The 15,767-nt window shown below is 41.2% G+C and overlaps 1 protein-coding gene across 6 annotated transcripts in view; it reads left to right on the top strand.

Annotated features, from left to right (window-relative positions):
- The window catches only part of LOC125466345 (MAGUK p55 subfamily member 3-like), a 98,806-nt gene that overhangs the window by 32,197 nt on the left and 50,842 nt on the right, over positions 1–15,767 (top strand). For all 6 annotated transcript variants that reach the window (XM_048560734.2, XM_048560732.2, XM_048560735.2 and 3 more), the window contains exons 5-6: positions 5,592–5,672; positions 12,702–12,839. In XM_048560734.2, coding sequence (XP_048416691.1) covers positions 5,592–5,672; positions 12,702–12,839 — 219 coding nt within the window. The remainder of the gene's footprint in view (positions 1–5,591; positions 5,673–12,701; positions 12,840–15,767) is intronic.

The raw sequence follows: 15,767 nt of genomic DNA, 5'->3' as shown, positions 1-15,767 counted from the left end.
CAAGGTTCACAAGCCAGGTGTCCCCCTGAGACCCATTGTCTTACTAACAGGCACACCAACATATTGACTTTCCAAAGAACTACAACAGAAACGGAAATACTTAGTTGACAATACTACCCACTCCATCCAGTCCTTCCAAGAATTTCTCAACTTCATCAAGAACACCAGAATAGAAGCAGGACAAGATAATGATATCCTTCAACACAACAGCACTATTTACATCCATAAACATCAACCTGGCCAAAGGGACAATTACCACACAGCTGGGTGAATCAGGAAGGCAGGCACCCCACAACACCAACAGCATCAACAAGGACAGCACCCTGAAACCATTGGATCTGTGCCTCACAACCCACGTCACCTTCAATGACCATACATTCAAACAAATCAACAAAATACCAAATGGGATCTCCAATATCAGGATTAATTGCAGAAGCCATAATGCAGAATAGACAGCACTCCTCACTTTTCGACCCAAACTCTGGGTCCACAACATAGATGACACCCTCGTGATTATCAAATGCACAAGACTAGAAGAAACCCACTGATACCTAAAGCATCCTCACCTGAATAAAATTCACAAAAGAAGAGAACAATAGCCAATTACCCTACCTAGATATAATGGTAGAATGTAAGAACAACAGGGAACTCCAGACTAGCATATATAGTAAGACCACACTTACAGAAGAGATATTTAATTACTCTAGCAACCACCCCAACACCTATAAATGGAGCTGCATCAGGACATTACTCAAATGATCCAAAACATACTGCAGCAACCCGGAACTGTGCAAAGTAGAATAGTAGCACTTATACGCAGTTCTTAAAAGGAATGGATACCCAAAAAGCACAATCCTCTGTTACCTCTGCGACAGACCACAACAAGAAGATACAACACGGCCAGGCACACTAGTGACTCCACCATACATCAGAGACATATTAGAGATGGGCACAATATTACTCAGACTCCTAGGTGTCAGGGTAATCCACAAACCAACAACCAACCTGTGATAGCTACTGACGAATGTAAAGGATCCCATACCTACAACCAATAAAACTAATGCAAGATATAAAATACCATGCAAGCCCTGTGAAAACTATTACACGGGCCAAACTGGAAGAAAACTGCCAATAAGGATACACAAACACCAACAAGCCACCAAGAGACATGACCAATTCTCACTGCTCTCAACACACACGGACAAAGAAGGACACAAATTCAACTGGGATAATGCATCCATAATAGCACAAGCCAAAAAGAGGCGTGTCAGGGAATTCCTGGAGGTCTGGCATTCCAACTGGAACTCCATTAACAAACACATTGAACCGGACCCAATATACTAACCACTGAAAAACAGAACCGGACATAATGCCAACAACCCCAGCAATACAAGGCATATAAATAACATGCAGGACAGAACACCAACACTTCACCAGAGATGCACTGACAATATCACCGAGCAGGGTAACAAAACTTATGAAATCAAACACTCCGAGGTCAAGGTGGCATAAGGAGGAGGGAAGTGTTGGGTATTCTAAAAGGCATTGGGGTGGACGAGTACTCAGGCCCATTTGGGATCTATCCCAGGTTACTGAGGGAAGCAAGAGAGAAATAACTGGGGCCTTAACAGATATCTTTTCAGCATCCTTGAGCAAGGGAGAGGTCCTGAAGGACTGGGGAATTGCTAATGTTGTCCTGTTGTTTAAGAAGGGTAACAAGGATAATCCAGGTAATTATAGACCAGTGAGCCTGACGTCAGTGGTGGGGAAGCTGCTGGAGAAGACACTGAGGGATAGGGTCTATTTACATTTGGAAGAAAATGGGCTTATTAGTGATAAGCGCATGGTATTGTGCAGGGAATGTCATGTCTTCCCAGCTTGATAGAATTCCTTGAAGAAATGACAAAGTTGATAAATGAGGGAAGGGCTGTAGATGTCATATACATGGACTTCAGTAAGGCATTGAATAAGGTTCCCCATGGTAGGCTGATGGAGAAAGTGAAGTCACATGGGATCCAGGGTGTACTAACTAGATGGATAGAAAACTGGCTGGGCAACAGGAGACAGAGTTGTAGTGGAAGAGAGTTTCTCAAAATGGACATCTGTGGCCAGTGGTGTTCCACAGGGATCCGTGTTGGGACCACTGTTGTTTGTGATATACATACATGATCTGGAGGAAGGGATAGATGGTCTGATTAGCAAGTTTTCAGCTGACACAAAGATTGGTGGAGTAGCAGATAGTGAAGGGGACGGTCGGAGAATGCAGCAGAATATAGATAGGTTGGAGAATTGGGCGGAGAAATGGCAGGTGGAGTTCAATCCAGGCAAATGCGAGGTGATGCATTTTGGAAGATCCAATTCAAGAGCGAACTGTACTGTAAATTGAAAAGCACTGGGGACAATTGATACACAGAGAGATTTGGGTTTTCAGGTCCATTGTACCCTGAAGATGGCAATGCAGGATGATAGAGAGGTCAAGAAGGAATACGGCATGCTTTCATTCATCGGACAGGGTATTGAGTACAAGAGTTGGCAGGTCATGTTACAGTTGCATTGGACTTTGGTTCGACCACATTGGGAATACTGCATACAGTTCTGGCCGCCACATTGCCAAAGGGATGTGGATGCTTTGGAGAGGGTGCAGAGGAGGTTCACCAGGATGTTGACTGGTATGGAGGGCGCTAGCTATGAAGGGATGTTGAGTAGATTAGGATTATTTACAATAGAAATTCGGAGAATGAGGGGGGACCTGATTGAGGTCTACAAAATCATGAGAGGTATAGACAGCATGGATAGCAAGAAGCTTTTTCTCAGAGTGGGGGACTTAATTACTAGGGGTCATGATTTCAAGGTGAGAGGGGAAGAGTTTAAGGGAGATATGCATGGAAAGTTCTTTACGCAGAGGGTCGTGGATGCCTGGAACGTGTTGCCAGCGGAGGTGGTAGAGGCGGGCACGATAGTGTCATTTAAGATGTATCGAGGCAGATACATGAATGGGCAGGGAGCAGAGGGATACAGATCCTTGGATAATAGGTGACAGGTTTAGATAGAGGATCTGGATCGGCGTAAGCTTGGAGGGCCGAAGGCCCAGTTCCTGGGCTGTACTTTTCATCGTTCTTTGTTCTTTGTACTCCAGCTCAGTGAGCAAGTCCACAAACTCATACTGTCAGTTTCTTTTCTGAATATCATTTTTAAAAAATATTTTTGCTGTTCCAACTTCAAGCACCTTTTTATTTGTCTTCTATGGTCTGTATAATAATTTGTAATATATGTCTCAGGATCTATATTTCAAAGGCATCTATTTCCTTCTCCATATCTTTATTTATTGTCCAGGGTAAGCCAGGCCAGTGATAAATTAGAAAAGGGGAGCTATTTCATTTGGTTGCCTAATAAATTGCATATTTGTTTCTCTATCTGTGTATTTCCTTTAGAATGTTCTTTATATGTAGGGCTATAACTATTTTGCTATCGGTAATAAACTTTTAGTACATAAAAAAAAGAGATCAAATCAAGAATGTGATTAAATTAAATACAATTAAAAAACGAAGGTAACCGAGAAGTGTACCTTTAAATTTATTATTAAAACTACCATTGAACAAATTACAGTTACAGTGATTGCCAATTACCCAGGATCCTAAAAATACATTGACTACTTCAATTACATGACATTCCTTGAAATTTGGGCAATTGAAGTGGGCATTAAATGAATGCAGTCGGTAATTAGACATGTTTCTAGAATTAAGGGGTATGAAGAATGAAGCTGGAGTGTCACGATTTGCACTCCCAGAAGTTTTGTCAACATTTGTAACTCATTTGGGAACGAAAACACTTGGAAAGCTTGTGAATAAATCATATTTATGAGTAACACTTAGACAGAACAAACAGTGACATTACTGGTTGGGTTTGTGTTAGGTTTTATTTCTGTTCCTACGAAGACTTGTGTATTGCATATATTTAAATTCTTTTTTGGGAAATGAGTGCCATGAGCAAAGCAGCATTCACTACTTTTACCTGTGGAGCTGTTTCGGTCATTTCAGAGCCAACCATATTATTGAAGGACTAGCTTCATATATAGATCAGGGTATTATTGAACACAATGAGGTTTTGCAACAGTCTGGTAACTTCACGGTTACTAATATTGATTTTAGTGTTTACACAATACTGAATTTAAATTTCACAGGAGCCATGATATGATTCAAACTCTCAAGTCTCTGGTTCATTCGGCCAGGCCTCAGAACTATTAGTCCAATAACATACCCACTACGCAACTATTCCCTTAAATGACTCCAAATCAATGGAATATGGAAAGTGAAAACAAAAAAAAACAAGCTGAACTCACTAACCAAGGCGAAAATATTATGGTTATAGGTATAATTTGAGAGGTTGAAACATTTTTATGAATTTTGGCCCTTATGTTTGCCAAACATCTGTACTCTCAGATTAGACAGCTATCGTGACAAGAAGGAAAACATGAAGTGTCTTATTGTGAGATAAGGTAGTTTTCTTATCAGATTGCACCTTCTTCACATTGTTTTCTACAAGCTTCCTATACATTGTTAAGGTGAAGGCCGCTCAGTTTTTCCCTTTTTATCTTCATACTAATAAAAATCCTGTCAAAGATTATATTTAATCCAAAATCAGAACCAAAGTAAGTAAACATTCTAAAATACTGGACTCCATCTTTCACAAGACTGATATCCATTTCCTTACTTATTGGGTCCATTTTGTAGAACACAGCTTTGGGACAGTTCATGTCAATCTTGAGGACAAAGTAATATTAAGCCTGTCAAAATATTAAACTGATTCCTCAGGGAATGGCACATCAGCCCATTACTCTTGCCTTGAGTGTCAGGCATCTTCTGCTTCTGGTAGTGGCTCTTGCTATGAACTGTCTAAAGAATGAAAGAAACATGGTCTCAGTAACCATCTATTAACTTGAAATGCTACATGTTGCATTAACAAAACTACGGCATAATGAAGGAGGATGTTGTTAACCTGGCGACTATAGAAAGGTGGTGTGGTAAATCAGGGAGCTTTCAGAACAGTAATGTGAATTGTTCCATTAAGCTCTCTGTAAGGAAACCTCAGCAGCCATTTGGTGGCACAGGGTCCTGAACCTGGCTCTGCATAGTTCAAGGTGTCCTTGAACATGTATGGTGACTGCTGACCATGACATATGAACATAACTAGGCGTAGGAGTAAGCAGTTCATCCCCTCGAGCCTGCTCACCATTTAATACAATCATGGCTGATGACATCACAGCAGCAGCTCCACTTTCCTACCCATTCCCTTTAATCTATTACTGCATTACTAATTAAAAATCTATACCCTCCTCAAATTAATTCGATACCCTCGTGTTATCCTCCCTTCTTCTGGGGTTGTGAATTCCATAGATTCTCAGCTCTTTAAGAAATCATTTTTCTCTTCTCTGTTTTAAATCTGCTACCCCTTATCCCTATCCTACACTGCATTGTTCATCTTTATTTCTAATTAATTTTGTGCCCAGCACTTGAGATACGTTTAAAGGGTTGTTTTAAGGTGAAACACAAATATGTCATTTTCACATCTTTGTCATCACTGTTTTCTCATAGATATCAGAAGAGCTGCAGAGTGGACAGAACAACAATGACATGAGAGAACTAATGCAGTTATTGGCCAAGCCACACATCCAGGTAAAGCTTTTATTTTAGTACAAAGCATTTCATTGTAAGTAAATAACTATCACTATTAATTTTGGACTACTTGATTAGTATTTATTCAGGAATGTCATTAATTCCTAGTGAAATCCATACATTTATTCACATTCAATATGGAGAATGCCTACTACGACAAAATTTAAAAAGTGCACAGAAAAGTGCTCAGAATTTCAAGTAAGCTCTTGCACTGTCTTGCTTCTGAGTCAGAAGTTCAAGCAACAAAAAATTAACACCTAATCTCAGCTTGTTTTTATAGTTCAGTAGTTTTCAGACGATACATTAAGTCCATCATCTATCTACCCTCAGAAATAGAGGTAAAATCGCAAAGGAAATGTTCAAACAATACAGGCATGATGTTCTGACCAGCATTTACTTTGAATCAGTTTTACTAAAATAAATCGGTTAATTGTCATATAATGTTTATGGAACCTCAGTGTGCATGCTTACCTTCATTGCTCAGCCCTTTGAGCATAGGATTTGGGATGTTATGTTGCAGTTGCATAGACCATTAATGAGGCCACTTCTGGAATACTATGACCTGTACTGGTCTCCCTGTTACAGGAAGGGTATTAAGCTAGAGAGCGTTCAGAAGAGATTTACTAGGAAAGGGGGGTTTGAGTTATAAAGACAGTCTGGATAGGCTGGGACTTCTTTCACTGGAGTGTAGGAGGTTAAGGGGTGACCCTACAGAAGTTTATAAAATCTTGAGGGGTATAGATAATGCAAATGGCAGGTGTCTTTTCCCTAGAGTGGGGATTTCAAGACTGGGGGGCATTTTTAAGGTGAGAGAAGGAAGATTTCAAAAGACATGGAGGAGCATTTTTATTTACAGGGAGTGATTTGTGTTTAGAATGAACTTCCACAGAAAATGGTAGATGTGGCTACAGTTACAATATTTAAAAGACATTAAGATAAATACATGAATAAGAAATGTTTGGAGGGATATGGACAAAATGCAGGCAGATTAGTTCAGAAACACAGTTGGTATGGAGTGGTTGAACCAAAAGGTCATGTTTCTGTGCTGGCTGACCCTATGAGTTTGTGTCTGCATTCTTTACATTACAACACTTCAACACTACTCCACTGACACATACGTGCTTTCAAACATCCGAGGTTCATGAAACACAATGTACTTAAGTATGGTCTTTCCCTTCTTCCAGCCATCGTAAATCTTAAAAGTGATAAAGATTACATATAATGAACAAAATAAATCCAAAAGAATGATGGATGCTGGAAATCAGAAACCACAAAGAGAAATTGCTGGGAAAACTCAGCAGGTCTGGTAACATCTCTGGAGAGAAATCACAGTTACCTTTTTGGATCCAGTGACCCTCCTTCAGAAACAGATGTATATCTTCTCTTCTCAACTGAAATCATGCACACCACATAATATTCTCCAGCCAAGAGAATACCTTGAAATTAGCCTTTGGAAATTATACATGTAACCCAACTCTACACGTTCATTAAATCTCACCTGGGAAAATAATTGATTGTGCTGAGCATCACTTGCCCTCTTTATCTGAACTTTGGACAACAAACAGATTATAGCACTGACAAATAGAGTCAAAAAGAATGAATAAGGTTGATTGCAAATCTAATAGAGTAGGTGAGGCTGTCTTTATTTTTAAATCAAGATTATGTCAAAATAGATTTTATGCTGATATAAAAAGGGAGAAAGTGTTGTCTGTTTAGTAACGGCCAGTCTCATGCCAGATACACATTCAACGATGTCCATATTAACCAAATACATTAGTGTAAAAATGCACTATAAGCTAATCATTGAGAAAATGCATTCTTTAAAAAAAAGCACCAAACTGTAATGATTGCAGCCAAATGGATCTCATTGGCTATGGGGTCCTTGATTGGGGCTGTTAACCTGGGCCAGTCAGGGAGCGCTGGCTGATAGGGATTCAGAGAGTATCCTGACTTCAGGCACTGACTCTGAGCTGGCTGCTCAGAGCCAGTGTACTGTGCACAGGTAAATGAAGGGCAAGCGATAAAAAGGTGTAGAGTTGGATGAACACAGCAGGCCGAGCAGCATCAGAGGAGCAGGAAAGCTGATGTTTTGGGCCTAGACCCTTCTTCAGAAATGGGAGAGGGGAAGGGGGTTCTGAAATAAACAGGAAGAGAGAGGGAGGTGGATAGAAGTTGGATAGAGGAGAAGATAGGTGGAGAGGAAACAGACAGGTCAAAGAAGCGGGAATGGAGCCAGTAAAGGTGACTGTAGGTGGAAAGGTAGGGAGGGGGTAGATCAGTCCAGGGAGGACGAACAGGTCAAGGGGGCGGGATGAGGGTAGTAGGTAGGAGATGGGTGTGGGGCTTGAGGTGGGAGGAGGGGATAGGTGAGACGAAGAACGGGTTAGGGAGGCGGGGTTGAGCTGGGCTGGTTTTGGGATGCAGTAGCGGGAGCGGAGATTTTGAAGCTTGTGAAGTCCACATTGATACCGTTGGGCTGAAGGGTTCCCAAGCGGAATATGAGTTGCTGTTCCTGCAACCTTCAGGTGGTATCGTTGTGGCACTGCAGGACCTCACAAGTGTCAAAATCTCCCCTCTCCCTGCCGCATCCCAAAACCAGCCCAGTGTGTCCCTGCGTCCCTAACCTGTCCTTCCTCCCACCTATCCCATCCTCCTACCCCAAGCCCCACCACCATGTCTGACCTCCTAGCCTCATCCCACCCCCTTGATCTGTCCATCCTCCCTGGACTGACCTATCCCCTCCCTAACTCCCCACCTACACTCACCTTTACTGACTCCATCCCCGTCACTTTGACCTGTCTGTCTCCTCTCCACCTATCTTCTCCTCTATCCATCTTCTATCCGCCTCCCCCCTCTCCCTGTTTATTTCTGAACCCCCTTCCCCTCCCCCATTTCTGAAGAAGGGTCTAGGCCCGAAACGTCAGCCTTCCTACTCCTCTGATGTTCCTTGGCCTGCTGTGTTCATCCAGCTCTATACCTTGGTATCTCAGATTCTCCAGCATCTGCAGTTCCTTCTATCTGTAAATGAAGGTCAAATTGGTGATGGGATACCGGCCACAGTGCAGTTATTTCACAAACTATTTTTAAACTCCTCAATTTCACTCCATTTACAGAATTGAAAACAATCCTTTGTGTTTTTCATCATGTTTTTCATAACCCCTTAACACCAAAACAACTTCATCTAATTACAATCACATTCATAATTAGTACAGTAGTATACTAGCTACTCAGCACCAGCCAATCTATCGGGATTTCGTTAGTAATCTCACTGGACTGAAAAACATAACAACTATACCAACATGCACCAGCACTCAGAGGTCATCTGGGGCCTGGCTCTGCCAGGTGTGGTGTTGAACAATTCTTGGAAAGATATAATAAGCTGAATTTTGGAAGGGTTGCAGAGGCAAGAACAGTGATGGGCTGGCCCATAAAGATATAAACAGAAACATCCAGTTGATATGCCAGTTTGCCAGCATTTTCAGAATTAAACTGTTACAGCGTAGAAATCGGCCATTTGGCCCACCATTCCTCACTAGGAGCCATATTCACTGTATGGCTGACTAGGTGCAGCTTGAGATCTTTTCCATAATCATTAGACATTGTGTATTATTTCATTATTTGAAATACAACAGGACACTAATCGCAACATTCTTTTGTAAAACTAGCCTCATGAAATCCAAATCACTTTGGTTCTCAACCAACTAATTCCTAGTTCCTCTTTTATCACCTCTACTTGACCCTTCTCACTTATACTAAATATACTCTTTTCAAAATGAAATCCAAATCCTTCAGGGCAGATTAGATTCCCTTCAGTGTGGAAACAGGCCCTTCAGCCCAACAAGTCCACACCGCCCCTTGAAACATCCCACCCAGACCCATCTCCCTGTAACCCACACACCCCTGAACACTACGGGCAATTTAGCATGGCCAATCCACCCAGCCTGCACATCTTTGGACTGTGGGAGGAAACCGGAGCACCCGGAGGAAACCCACGCAGACACAGGGAGAATGTGCAAACTCCACACAGACAGTCGCCCGAGGCGGGAATTGAACCCGGGTCCCTGGGCTGTGAGGCTGCAGTGCTAACCACTGAGCCACTGTGCTGCCCCACTTTTGCTGGAGTTTGTTCAAGTGAGTAACACAAGTGAGATACTCATGGGAAGGGGAGTTGCTGCTGGTTATTTAAGTGGAAAAGCAAAATACTATCTATATGGTATTCTTGCAGTATTAATTATTTGTAGATATACCCGGCTGGATTCTTGGAAACCCAACACTGAGACCATTCACAGATGCCAACACCTCTGGTGTTTGGACTGCAATGCATGGATTCAATTTGTGAGAAGCTACTGATTTCAGACCGGGGGAGGGAGTCCTCTGCAATGTGCATCAAATAATGGGCAGTGGTTCTATTTAAACATAACCTATCTGCCTTCTAAGCAGCTGCATCCAGAGAGAGTGTGAGGCCTTAAACAGCAGACTACCAGAGTATTAACATGGAATTTTGTCATGAAGGTCAACTTCCATGAGTTGTTGTTACCAAAGCAACCATCGTTGTTCTACTTCTGTTGTTTGGTTGTGACGGACCTCCGTATCTGATGATCAATCTGTATAGGAGATTAGATCACCTTTCCTCAATCAGCCATGTTCAGTTGAGGAACAGATTTTGCAGTTGGATGTGTGTCCCTGCACTTAAGATGATATCTAGTCGTTCACTTCTTGAGGTGACAACTGTTCAAAACATGTACCACAATGTCTCTTTGGCTAACTTCTATTGAAATTGTTGAATGTTTGTGCCCTGACTGACTCTCCGATACTCAGCTCTGGCAAGGGTTTAGCAGTCTTGTCAAAATGAAAATTGTCTTTCTGCCTTTTCCTTTAGCTTTCTTTCTCTCACAACTGTTTATTTTTTGATATTGGAAGAAGAGTTTGCAAACAGCCTGAAATTTGTTTTTGTATTGGGACTACTTTCTATAGCTTTCCATGTGTTTTGCCCCTCGAGGATTGCCTTCTCTACATCTGTATGGAATTTACACAACTTCTGGAAGAATCCTTTGGCAAATTTTACTGCCACCTCAGTCTTTCCATTTGACTGGGGATATTAGAAGGATGGTGTACGGCGTTGAATTTCCCAATCTTGGTGAAGAAACTGACTTTTTAACTCATTAACTGAAGGCCATTTTCACTCATGACAATGCCAAGAATATTATGATGGCTGGAATTTAATTTTAAGCATTCAACAATCTCTGTGGTGCTAACTGAAGTAAACTAGTCTACCTCCCAGTCATCAGAAATAGTAGAGTATTCTGACAGGATAATCAGTTCCTGCCAGTGTAAAGAAATCTATCCCAGCTTGTTCCATTGTCAACCTGGAATGTCATATGTCATCAGCAGCTCTCCAGCTGCTTTGATTGATCCTCTCTGCAAGCCTAACACTAGCTGATGTGGTACTTGATTTTGTTGCTCATGTTAAGCCAGTAGAGCATATTTTTTGCCTTCTTCAGACTTAATTTGATTCCTTGATGGCTTGACCAGATATGATATAGCATCTTTCTTCTCGGCCCTTTCAGGATAACTACTTCACGACCTGTGTACAATATGCTGCCTTGGGCTATCAAGTCATTTCTATATGCTCTTAAACTTCAGGTGTGTCCATGATGCTTTTCAGCCATTCTTTTACCATTATTTCTTGCAACAATTAGAGATTCATTGGATAGCTTGCTTGATTTGAGGAAGGCCTTTGTCTGTTATTTTTAGTGTCTTTGTTGAATTGATAACCTCTAGAAATGTTGAGCTGCTGCTTCATATTGAATCTGGAGGATTTCACACTCTATTGTAGCACCCTACATTTTCTTTAATAAGTGACCTACTCTCAACAGCATGTCTACAATATGCATCTACTTCCCTTGCCTCTATGTCACAGGGAGGCACTGGCCTAGTGGTATTATTGCTGGACTGTTAATCCAGAGACCCAGATAACATTCTGTGGATCTGGGTTCGAATCCTGTCACAACAGATGGCGGAATTTGAATTCAATAAAGATATGTGGAATTAAGAATTCACTAAGGCCCTTTAGGGAAGGAAATTGCTATTCTTACATAGTCTGGCCTACATGTGACTCCAGACCCATAGCAATGTGGTTGACTCTGAACTGTCCTCTGGGCAGTTAGGGATGGACAATACATGCTGGCTGGCCAGCGACGTCCTCATCCTGTTAATGAAAAAAAAAACATGTAGTTGGTATTCCTGCAATCGGAGTAACATTCTATGCAGAGCCTTTGGAACAGATAGTAGAGACTTGAAGAAAATGGTTTGTGGTCAGACTCAACTGTCCCTTTGAGTCTTCCAAGTATATATTGGTTAAAATGTTCACAACCAAAGACAATGGCCAGGCCTTCTTTCTTGATCATAAAGGTCTTTGTCTTTGTCTTAATGTCCCCAGATACAAATGCAACCAGTTGACTTTGTTGAATTAGGGTTGTTCCAAGACCCGTTTCACTGGCATCACATGGCACGGTGACTTCGTTGTTTATCATAATATTGTGGTAAAGTGGTAGCACCCTACCTCTAAACCAGGAGGCCTAGATTCAATTCCTATTAGCTCCAGGCGTGTATAATAACATCATTGAACAGGTTGAGTAGAAAATATAAATGAACATTAGGATTGTCATAAAAACCCATCAGGAAGGAAATGTGCCATCCTAACCTTGCCTGGAGATCCATAGCAATGTGGTTGGCTCTTAATTACCTTCTGAAATGGTCTAGTAATCGACTCATCTTAACTGGGGAGGGGCAACAAGTGCTGGCTATCATCCCGTCAAAGAATCCATTTTAGAAGTAGCATCAACAGATGATGATTTTGAAATTTAAATAATCTTTTCTCTCACTATCTATTTATATTAAACTCAAGAAGTTTTCTTTAATGCTCGTTTAGCCACCACTTGTACACAATACAGAGGTGCAATACAGCATGATAACAAAAGATGTAGAAATGGCATATTATCTAATGTGAAATTTTGTTGACAATTACAGGCTGTGCTATCAGCTCATGACACAGTAGCTCGCAAGGCCTTTGATCCTGTGCTACCACCTATGCCAGATGACCTTGAAGTTGAAGAGGAGGAGGAATCTATGAAGATTGTCCGCCTTGTGAAAAATAAAGAGCCATTGGTAATCTGAATTTAAACTTACAATTGAGCTGGGAACCTTTCTAATTCTAGTTTGACTTAATTAATGCCTTGTGTCTTACATTTCATCTTATACCTAACAATGTTATATAGCGTAGAGTCATAGAATTATAGAGCCATTCAGCATGGCAACAGATCCTTCAGTCCAACCAGTCCATGCCAAACTTTATCTCGAACTAAACTACTCGCACCTGCCTGCTCCTGGCTCATATCCATCCAAAACTATCCTATTCATGTACTTATCCAAATATCTGCTAAACGATGTAATTGTACCCACATCCACCGCTTCCTCTTCATTCCACACGCAAAGCACTCTGTGTAAAAAAAAATTGCCTCATGTCTTTTTTAAATCTCTCTCCTCCCATCTTAAAATCCCCTGGCCTCAAAATCTCCCATCCTAGGGAAAAGACAGCTACCATTAACTCTATCAAAACCTCTCATTATTTAAATTAGATTCCCTACTGTGTGGAAACAGGCCATGTGGCCCAGCAAGTCCACACTGCCTCTTGAAACATCCCACCCAGACACATCTCCCTATAACCCACACACCCCTGAACGCTACAGGCAATTTAGTAAGGCCAATCCACCTAGCCTGCACATCTTTGGACTGTGGGAGGAAACCGGAGCACCCGGAAGAAACCCTCGCAGACACAGGGAGAAAGTGCAAACTCCACACAGAGTTACCCGAGGCTGGAATCGAACCCAGGCCCCTGGCGCTGTGAGGCTGCAGTGCTAACCACTGAGCCACCGTTTATGTTATAAACTTCTATCAGGTCACTTTAAGGTCAGATTCCAGTGCAATTTTGAAAGCATCCCAAACAGCCATACTTGAGCAACTTTGTTTTCATGCAAGCGTACAGACATGTTTTTAATTGTTTTATTATGTGAGTGAAGGTCAAACACCGAGGACATTTGCTGTAATTTTGATTTTTGGGGCCTTGAAAAATAACATGCAGGATGTCTGATGCAAATCCCCAAAAGCTATAATCTCAACTTTCATCTCATCAACTGTATTTGCGCCTTTGTTCTATGCAACAATGGGTCCCTTTCATTATTCTCCAGAGAATCTAGAAAAAAAGATCATACTGAATTATTAAGCATGGTTAATAATTCAACCACAATAAGTTATAACCGTATAAATGTTTAATGTATCTGGAAGTGCAAATGAAAGATGAAAGAAGTGAATGGGGTGAAGCTGTACAAAACTCTGGTGCGGCTGCACTTGGAGTATTGTGTACAATTCTGGTCACTGCATTATAAGAAGGATGTGGAAGCTTTGGAAAGGGTGCAGAGGAGATTTACTAGGATGTTGCCTGGTATGGAGGGAAGGTCTTACGAGGAAATGCTGAGGGACTTGGGGCTGTTTTCATTAGAGAGAAGAAGGTTGAGAGGTAACTTAATTGAAACATATAAAATAATCAGAGGGTTAGATAGGGTGGATAGGGACAGCCTTTTTCCTAGGATGGTGACGGCGAGCACAAGGGGGCATAGCTTTAAATTGAGGGGTGAAAGATATAGGACAGATGTCAGAGGTAGTTTCTTTACTCAGAGTAATAAGGGAATGGAACGCTTTGCCTGCAACGTTAGTAGACTCGCCAACTTTAGGTACATTTAAGTCGTCATTGGACAAGCATATGGACGTACGTGGAATAGTGTAGGTTAGATGGGCTTGAGATCGGTATGACAGGTCGGCACAACATCGAGGGCCGAAGGGCCTGTACTGTGCTGTAATGTTCTATGTTCTATGTTCTATGTTCTGGAGTTTGGGTGATGTACCTAGTAATAATTAGACGTTTTACTTTGAGACAGCCTTAAAAACATCCAAACTGAAATAGTCCAAAGCTATTTTAATTTAATTCATAGATTAAATTTCTACAGTTTAAACTATCCTCACGTTTAATACTTCAATCATTCATTTAGCAAACTGGCCCGGCAAGGTTATAATGATAGAGAGCATGGAAATCAGATGTGTCACATTTGTACAGGAAAGTAAGAGATTCTCTCATTTAAGATGCAGCATGAAATGGCCAAAACAGCCTTTAATCCCCAAGCCAGGACCATTGCATAACTTATTCATGGCAGATTTTAATAAAGAATGAAATTAACAATTTCAATGTGGTATATGTGTTCATCTTGGGTGTAAAATGACAGTTAATGTACTTCATTAGACTAGTGGTATTTGAAGTAATCTGTTGAAATCAGTGATAACATCACTGGATAGAATTGAATTCACATCTACATGATCATTTATTGCAGCCACATATTTGCGAAATACAAAAGTTTGTTTTGATACATATGGCAGAGGATGTCATGGCTGATTGGAAGACTTTCAAAATTGCACCAGAGTCTGACCTTAAAGTGCTATATGACATTGCTGGATTTAAGATGGAATGTAAAACAGAGAGCGTTTTAATATATCTTGCTGCCATTCTTGAGCTGAATAATCAAATGAGTTTTTCCAGAAGCACTAAAAACATGTTATACTTGTTCTGCCCTACCGTGATTAAAATACACTATGATTCATTGATATAAAGAAATATGGGTGACAGACTAATGAGAAAGTTAAAGTGCCATAACAAACATCAATCCTCACAACTGCAACTGTTCATTCTGCTGTTTGCAGTCTTGTGTGTGAGTCACAAGGTCCTGGGTTCAAGGCCAACTACAGGGCTTAAGCACAAAGTTCAAGTTTGACAATTGAGTGCTCTATTGAGCAAGTGCTACACTGTTAGCAGTCTTGGTATTTACAGGACCATCCTGCATTTGATAGCTGCTGTGACAATGTATACACTGTGTTTGTGATCCTTCACTCATGTGCAGGACTGTACTCTTGTTTGATTACTGTCTCAGCTCTGTAAACCTCCTAATCCCTTACACTCAACCAGGCAACACCACTCACTCAAACCCCAAT

This window comes from Stegostoma tigrinum, chromosome 31 (assembly GCF_030684315.1).
Source record: "Stegostoma tigrinum isolate sSteTig4 chromosome 31, sSteTig4.hap1, whole genome shotgun sequence".
Lineage (NCBI taxonomy): Eukaryota > Metazoa > Chordata > Chondrichthyes > Orectolobiformes > Stegostomatidae > Stegostoma > Stegostoma tigrinum.
The sequence above is the reverse complement of the archived record's forward strand: the minus strand, read 5'-3'. Positions and strand labels throughout refer to the sequence as shown.